At 41.6% G+C, this 9,406-nt stretch overlaps 1 protein-coding gene across 1 annotated transcript; it reads right to left on the bottom strand.

The window, feature by feature from the left end:
* Positions 1-309, bottom strand: LOC136492315 (uncharacterized). Its single transcript, XM_066488374.1, has one exon. It carries the CDS (start codon positions 307-309, stop codon positions 1-3), a length of 309 nt encoding a protein of 102 aa, XP_066344471.1.
* Positions 310-9,406: the final 9,097 nt, after the last annotated feature.

Genomic DNA, 9,406 nt, shown 5'->3' with positions numbered 1-9,406 from the left:
CTAACCAGCCACCACCCCCACCCGCGCCCCACACCACGCGCGCCCCTGCTGCCTCCCCGCGCCTGCACCCACGCCGCCAGGAGGCTCGCCGCTGCCACCCGACCCGCCGCCGCTGGCCCCCCTGCCGCCGGCATGCCCCCGGCCCCGTGCACCCCCGCCCCTGCCTCCCGCCCCCGCGCGCCCCCACCCCGGCCCCCGCGCGACCTCGGCCCTGCCTCCCCCGACCCGCCGCCGCCGCCGCATCCCCCCCTGCCGGAGCACCGCCGGCCCGCACGCCGCGGCCTCCGCGCCTCCCTCCTCCGTGGTCATGCCTCCCCGCAAGCAGCACGACGACGCGACAAGCGCGCGACGGAAGAGGCGATGAAGGCCTGCTAGGGTGGCCTGGCAGTCGCGGCGTGCAGGTCGACCTCCCTGGCCACGTGCGCCGTGCAGGTCGTGCTCTCTGGACGACTCCCCCGCCCCGGCGGAGCCCTAGCCCCGACGCCGTGTGCCTCCAACTGCCGCCCCAGCTCTAGCCCCGATCTATCGCGGCGAGCCACGTCCCCGAGCCGTCCGTCCCGACTCCGACTCCGGCGAGCCCCGACGCCGTCCGCCCCCTAGTTCGCCTCTAGCAGCCCCGCGGCGTTGTCCTCCCGTCTGCCTCCATCAGCCACACCGCCATCCATCGGTCCGTCCGCAGGTGCTAGGCTGGTGCGCCTCCTCTCTCTTCTACTTGCAGCATGCTGCCCAATGTTGTCGTTCTTGCATTAGCAGAGATCTGGTAAACGGTCCATCGGATTCAGCAAAAACAGCATTGCTAGTGAGGTTTTATTCGAGATAATTGTTTATTTGATTGTACCTCGCATTCAAAAATTGTTTTTGCTCTTTGCAGCAGCTCAATCCTTAATTGTACCCTCCTATGATTGTGTCTGATGGATGCTTGTTATTTGAGATTTAAGATATTGGTTGGTTAGGTAAATTTGTTAGCGCTCTTTATTGCAATATATACTTACTACTTCAGTACACAGGTTTTTGCAAGCTTTGACTGGGAGATGTTACCATGATGCAAAGAACATGAATTGGCTCATCTACCGTGGATGACAGGTACATTCACCATGCCATAAATTGACACGGCTAACAGTCATCATGCTCTACATTTATCTGCAAAACTGTGACTTTTCCATGCTATAATTTGAGTGTTTTTTAAACAAGTATTTTTCTAACAGTAGGTAGGTCCAAACTTAATGTTTCAACAACCATTTCCCCTATTGATTTCAGATTGATTGACATTTGTTTACACATCCTAGGTGCCTGTGTGGCTCCAGCCTTCTTCTGTGCCACTTCAATAGATATGTTTCTCTTGCACACAAACAGAAGGCGTGTACCTATCTCTTCAAGATTTCACTTCTTTTGGTCCTCTGAACCCCCACTTTGCAGTATCATTGTACACAAGGTAGTAGAGAGCCAGTGCAGTGTTGATCGATTTGGTTTCAATAAAAATGATAGGTTAATTTTAATTCTAACTTTCTGGAGTATGTACTGCAATCTATTTATCTTCTTATACAGCTTGCCTTTATCTTTTGCCTGTGAAGTTTTCCCACTTTATGCAAAGCTTGTCCTGCAAAATGTTAGACCCATTTTGACATGTGATAGATATAGTTAACATAGTATAAATTATATGTGTATGCTTGTTTCACATATAGCATCATTCAGAACAAAATTGTCAGTTGGACTGGATCTTAAAACAGAGCAATTAGTAAGTCTGGTTGCCCTGTCTAAAGACCATTACTGCTAAAGACAGGAAGGATGTAGTAGATGACAGCTGCTGCAAGGTTGTTAAGCTTATCTTGGTATTTTTTACTGCTCTAAATCAGTATACACTGGTTACGTGTTTTATGAATACTACTAGAGCATTTTTTTTATTTGTAATACGTCTCAACTGGTTTCTGTAGTTCTCAACATTATGATTCTTGGTTGCAGTGATTTCTGTTCTTATAGAAAGCAGGTGAACCTAATTTCTCTTTTACATACTAGATATCCCATATAACTTATAACAATTTTCCTTGTTCGGCGGCACACGGTTCTCTCACACACACAAATGTTTTATATTGTATAATTCATTATTGTGAGAATTTTTCTGGAAATTGGTAATCTAGATCCTATTTTCATCCTTACTTGAAGCACATATGCACACAACTGAATCAGTTCTGTTCACATTTGGAAGGCATAAGACAGTAGCTGAACAAATGTAACACATCTCTCATATGGTTTTATAAACTATATGAGATATGTGTAAGATTAGTGAACAATGTGTGTTAAGAATTTGTCAAATGAAGAAATGACCAAAATAAAAGTTGTAGATATTCATGAGTTGAACAACTTTGGTACTCATCACTTTTTATGTTGAAATCAATTTGGGTCTTAAATTTTGGTTTGAACTTGTCGTTTTTCAAAATTTCAAATTTGAAAGGTTCAAATTTTGTCAAATGACAAGATTAATAAAATAAAAATTGTAGATATTAATGATTTGAACAACGTTGGTATTCATCACTTTTTATGTTGAAATCATTTTGGGTTTCAAATTTTGGTTCGAACTTGTTATTTTTTAAAATTTTAAATTTGAAAGGTTTAAATTTTGTCAAATGACAAGACGACCAAAATAAAAGTTGTAGATCTTGATGAGTTGAACAACTTTTGTATTCATCACTTTTACATCTGAAATCACTGTTCAGGGCACTTGTTTTCTCACTTCTTCTCAGTACATTACCTGGAATTATTCTGTCTCCTGAGCCGGAAATTCTAGTTAATTATTGATCGTGTACAGAGGACACTTCTCTGGACTTATTGTCCTCCGGAGCTGGAATTTCTCGTTAAATATCGGTGTACGTACAGACGACCCTTTCCTGGAATTTTTCTCCACCCCAACTAAAATTTTTAGTTCAGCTCAGATCGATCTGGTTTGTAATATATTATGGATTTCAAACAAATTTGGTGGTTTGTGATATATTGTTGTTGATTTGTGGTTTGTGATATATATATATATGCTTTATTGTTTACATGGAAAAGGAAAAAACAAAAAAAAATTTAGAGGTGGCTTCCCCGAGTGCCTGAGCTGCGGCACTCGGCAAAGAGGTTTTTTTTAAAAAAAACAAATTTCTTTGCCGAGTGCCTGAGCTGCGGCACTCGGCAAAGATTATTTAAAAAAATTCAAAAATCTTCCCCAAGTGTTGCACTCAGGGAAGAAAAAAAAAAGAAAACCGCATCGGCCGTCGGCCAACGGCGTCAAATCTTTCCCGAGTGCCAGCACGGCACTCGGCAAAGCCTTCCCCGAGTGCACGATTTTCGGCACTCGGGAAAGACGCATTTGCCGGATGAGGATTAGCCGGAGGGAGGCTTCCCCGATTGCAACTAGGCCTTCCCCGAGTGCAACTGGCACTCAGGGAAGCCACTGGCTGCTGTAGTGTTAAGTCTAATTAGTCCATGATTTGACAATGTGGTGCTACAGTAACATATGTGCTAATAATGGATTAATTAGGTTTAATAAAATTATATCGCGGTTTACTGACGGATTCTGTAATTTATTTTTTTATTAATATCTAAACACCCCATATGATACCTACATGTGATACCTAATGTGATACTCTAAAACTTTACACCCTAATTTTAAACGAGGCTATATAGTACGTATCATTTCAGTCGTGCATGCATGGATGGACACAACACAACCAGTCCGCAGCAGCCGTCGGCGTGTCCACGCACCACATCGATCGAGTCCAGTGCAGACATGGCCACATGAAGGCCACCAATGCAAAGGAAGGCCATCCCCATCCATTGAGTGGACTGCCTGCTGCTTTAATACCATGTGAAGGTCAACAGGCGTCGCGTCCAAGGGTCAGTGGTGGATGGGATGCCATCAGCATTTACAAAGAATCTAATCCCCCAAAACCGGCAACAGAAATTGCCGACCCGGTGGTACCAAAACAGGCATCTGTGCACACTGCACAGCCAACACCCCGGACCCCGCGCCTATGGCCCTACCCCCTACGTCGGCCACCAGCCAATGCCCTGTTCGCTTGCTGATAAGCCATGACTGAAAGTACTGTTAACTGATTTATTGTGAGAAAAAAATAATATTCGTTGGCTAAAAAAGTACGGCTTATAAGCCAAACGAACAGGACGCAACTAGCCAAAGAAAAATTAAAGGGCAGACATGAACCGACAAACTAGCCAGATCTTAAACCCCCGAGACCTGAAGTTGTGATTAGATCCATAACCGTTGTACGTCCTTGATTTAAGCTTGTATTGAATTGTGGCTGAAACTGGCTGAAAATACTGTTCTGGCTGAATTCTTGTGAGAGAAAAATATTGTTCCGGCTGAAAAAACAAACTAAATAGTGCCGTTTTCTGGATAAGCCGAACGGGGCCTAAAATATAATTTCTCATTTTCTTTTACATGGAGGAAAATACTATGAAACTTGAGTAGCAACATCTCCATCTACTTTTCTAGGGGTTTTGGTGTATTTATGACTATGCAATTAAAGGTTTAACGATATTTACGAGAAAACAACACGTTATAAATAAGTGTATCCACATGTCGTGAGTTTTAAGAAAGGTGAAAGAAGAGTCATATGCCTACACGCATGCCACTACATGAATGGACTTTGACAGGAAGGCTACGACATGAGTGGTGCGACGTCAACGAAGGTTTTGCAGCTCCAAACTCAAAGCAGATGCCAACAAAAATTTTTGTAGCTTCAAACTCAAAACGGGAAGGGCGAGAGTGATGGATGACTGACTGGTCGATGGAAGAGGAGTGAGGTACACACGTCAGAGATAGAAAGAAAATTTTGCTCTTTAATGTTAGGTATAAATACCTACATGTTGCAGCACCAGAAGGGGGAAATAGGTAAAGAGTAAGGTCACATCCTCATAGGCCGTACAACCACACTGGGGAGAGCGCTGCAACAAAGAGTGATTCCGTTTGGCAACCACCGGCAAGGTTTGACAAAGAGAATTAAACACTGTTGTAGAAATTATTTCCATAGTCAGTCAAAACGGTTATTAGGGGGTGGTTTATAAAACCGACACTATGCCATCGATTGTAAAGATGCGGACTTTGTAGTGTTAGGATTTCAACCGAACCTAGAAATACTTTTTGAAGGATGGTTGCAATAAGAAACCCATCTGAACCTAGAAATACTTTTTCAAGGATGGTTGCAATAAGAAACCCATCTCTGCAAATCCATTTCCAAAAGTGATTGCATTAAAAAACCACCTCTAGAAATCCATGGATCCATTTTCATAGATGGTTGGATTAATTAAGAAAAGAGATGGTAGAAATCCATTTCCAAGGGCATTTGCTAAGAAAATTGTCTCTAGAAAATAATTTTTAGGGCCAGTTGCTTTCATAAAAATGGTTTCTGGAAATAAATTTCCATGAGTGTCTGGCTTAATAAAACCACCCTTGAAACCGATTTCCAGATGCTTGAGCAACCACCCTTAAAGATTCATTTTTAGAGGTTGTTAGCTCAATGGAACCACTACTGGAAACCCATTGTAGGGTTTGTTGGCTTAACATAACCGCTATTGAAATTCTGTTTCCAAGGCTAAATTGTTTTAAATTGGGCCATCCCTGAAAACGTTTCTATTTTTTCTTATTGCTTGCCATACTTGAAATCGTATCGTGACTAAATATTTTACCCTTTCAAAGATAATTTATACAATGTTTTGTGACAATTTATGCATGCATTAATGTACTAGTTAGTAAAGTAAACAAAATTGCAAACTATTAACAATTTATTTCACGATGATAACAATGAGAAGAAAGTCGTATTGCCCACAGCATGAAGTCTATCGTACTTAGAATCATGTGGATAATCAGATTCAAAATCATAGAAATAACCATCCTTGTTGATCACCTTACGCATCAAAAACTTGCAAAAATCATCTTTTACCTTTTTTAATATCCTTTTGGGTGAGTCCAGGAGATCGCATAATCTTACATTGCTAGTGCTAGATGAAAAAATGGAAAAAAAAAACATGTCTGTCCCTAAAAGGGCGGTTCACTTAATGAAATCGTCCTTGAAAAAGGATGCATTTCTATGGCGATTTTCATAACTAAATTGCCTGTGAAATTTGATTTCTAGTGTCAGTTCATGAGCTACAGTGCTCACCGTCGTAGTTAGAGGAGATTCTTTTATGTGCACTATCTTTGTAAAAAAATCGAGTCATCTGCAAAAAAATATCTATGTAATAGTGATAAAATGGTGATTTGATTTTTAGCCTCGATCCTTTGTTTGCTTATTAGTGAAGGAAATTAAGGACGATAGATTACAATGGAATTCTTGTCATATTTTTGGTGTGTGGGTTTTGGAGTGAGAAATTGTATCACAAGTCATGATGACGTATGTAATGCATTTACCTTGTTAGAGTGTGTAGTAGATCCGGCCTAGCCCACTAAGTCCACCGAAGTCCACAACAAACCAAGATCTTGGACCTAACTCAATTCAAAAGACTAGTCTAATGAATAAGGATTGCCCCAACTTTATACGCTATGCTCCCCACCGTCAGTTTTTGATATAGGACTAAACCTAACAATCTCCCACATCATACACCCCCCCCCCCCCCCAACCCCACCCCACCCCGGGTGTGATCTCTGAAGAAAGACATTATGCAAGGCTCCAAGTCTAACTCTTTTGTGTCACATACAATCTATGTGACCCTCTAGAGATGTTGACTGGCTCTTTCATCACCATGTGACCCCGACATTTTCTAGCTTTACCAACCATTTCTGATACCACTAGATAAAGCGCACGGTTACCAAAATCCTAATGAATCGCGGAAACATAAACACCATATAATAAAAATACGCAAACGACATGTTGACGGGCTCTTTCATTAAGAGGCAGGTACCTCGCTTTCATCTAGCTAGGTACGGTTTACCTATTGCCTATATAGTAGTTGTTTGTTCTCTTTTGCTTGAAAGATCACCCTGGGGTTGCACACCAATCACTTTTAGGCAGACCGGCTGGCACACACAATCCAGTGGAGATACGGAGGGCATCAAATCAGGGAAGGGTCGGTAGGGGACCCGTGCAAAAAGAAGATACTGCAAAAATATCCAATTTGCAAGGTGCTCCAAGGATACCACCAGTAGTGGCGTGATCCTTGCTCCGTATATATGGCAAGAATAATGGCCGAATATCGACGGCGCTGCAGCCGCTGACGGCGATAGCAGTATCACCTTTCCATTCCTATCGATTTTGTAGTCCCCTCGTCAATAAACTTTCCCAGCTACACCATTCGATTCAATTTATAATTTATAAGCGCAGTTTGATACGACACTATCTTTCATGTTATACTTTATCTATTTTTTTATTTATTTATTTTATATTATATATTACTCCTTCCACTCAAAATTATAAGTCATTTCAACTTTTTTGGAGAGTCAAAGTATCTCAAGTTTAATCAAAATTATAGAGACAATTACAAAGATTTATGACATCAAATAGGTATACAATAAAAATATAATTAATGAAGAATCGAATGATACGTATTTAGTATCATAAATGTATTATTTTATTATATAATTTTGATCAAACTTGAGATAGTTTGACTCTCCAAAAAAGTTGAAATGACTTATAATTTAGGATGGAATGAGTATTTATGATCATATAATTATGATTATTGAATAGTGTGTTTATTAAAAATCTAATCCATATTAAGTTTATATTACCATAGTTAAATATAGTTAGCCAAATTATTGATCAAATAATTATAAAGTTTACATGTACGTCTTACAAACTAGCATGTAATAAGAATAGAAAAATAGGAAGTAGTTGTAGAGCAATTGTAGTAGCAACATGTTTTTTTGACAAAGAAACTTTTATTAAAACTCAAAAGCAATACATCGAGATAATATAAAATCTCTAATATTTAGCTCCATCTTCAGTTCTAAAGGTGAGACTTGAGATAAATAAAACATATGTGTGTTGCCATCAAACTTTTTTAATCGAAGAAACGGATGTAAGACTGTGCAACGGGTGCAAAGGTGATGCTTGACACTTGACAGCACCCAGAGAATCGTTCTCTAGCACCCCTGCAAATAGACGCTACAGTTGGTCGGACATTGACATGGTCACTAAAACACTGATCTATACCAATATGCTAATACTATATTTTTAAATTCAGAGTTATATACTACAAAAGTAATATGTCATATGAGAAAATAAAACATTAACCCGAATTTTTTTCAATCTATATGACTTTTTAGTCTAATAACAGTTTTTCAAACAACATAAGATTCAAGACCCTCCAACTTTTTGTTCCAAATAGCAAGAGGCTCGGGGGGCCACACTCAGTGAGTGCAATTTTTCCTTCAAAAAAGCGCATGTCACTCAGAAGACTTCTTCAAGACAGACGACTTCAAGGCCGCACGATAAAAAGAACTCGGAAATAGCTATATCCGAGCTCTTTTCGACAAAAAGAACCCGGATATAGCTAAATCCAAGCTCTTTTCGACAAAGAATCCGGGTATATGCTCGGGAGCCCTTCGACGAAGAATCAGGGCGATTTCAAGAAAAGACCCTCAAGCTCCTTGTGCCAAACAGCAAGAGGCTCGGGGGCTACATCCAAATGGGAGTACTTTTTTCTTCAAAAAGATACACACCACGCGAAGATTTCACGAAGCGCTACACGGTTTCGCTCAAGAAAGCACTCGGACGACGCTTGTTCCTGCTTGACAAGACTTGAAGAAACAAGACGAGGCTTCTAGAACTCAACCATGAAGTGCTCGGGGGCTTTTCGGTGCGGGACCCACGGGATACCCCGCAAGGAAGGGAGAAGAACTAGTCTAACTAGGATTCTTCCTTTGTAATCTTAGCAGTAGTATTATTCTGTAATCCTACTAGGAACTCTCATTGTAAACCGACTAGGACTCTGGCCTCCTGACTATATAAAGGAGGGCAGGGCTCCTTGGATCGGGAGTTCAGAGAACAATTGTACAACACAACACTTTACAATCAATCCAACGCAAAGGCTAACGCCGACTGGAAGAAGGGCTATTACTCGATCAACGATCGAGGGTCCAAACCAGGATAAATCGATTGTCTCTTGCGTTAACCGTCGAGTTCCGCATATGCTGAAGCCCGAACATACTGCCCCAGGGACCCCGTGGCAGGCTATCGGTGGTCAAACATCGACAAGGAGGTTTTGTGCAAGATTGCCAAAAGACAAAACTTTAGGGTTAGCTCGCCTCGCTCAGCATGGCCTGCCATGGTCGGTGCCACGCTCAGCTCGCCCATGGTTGGCAACGGTGTCGATGAGAGCGGACCACGACAAGAGAGAGATGACTTGATAACAGAGGTCGATGCTAGGGTGGAGGCACATATGTAAGCGATGGTGACTCAAGAGGACAATCAACGATGGT

Source organism: Miscanthus floridulus, chromosome 11 (assembly GCF_019320115.1).
Source record: "Miscanthus floridulus cultivar M001 chromosome 11, ASM1932011v1, whole genome shotgun sequence".
Taxonomy (NCBI): Eukaryota; Viridiplantae; Streptophyta; class Magnoliopsida; order Poales; family Poaceae; genus Miscanthus; species Miscanthus floridulus.
This window is presented reverse-complemented; position numbering and strand designations above follow the sequence as displayed.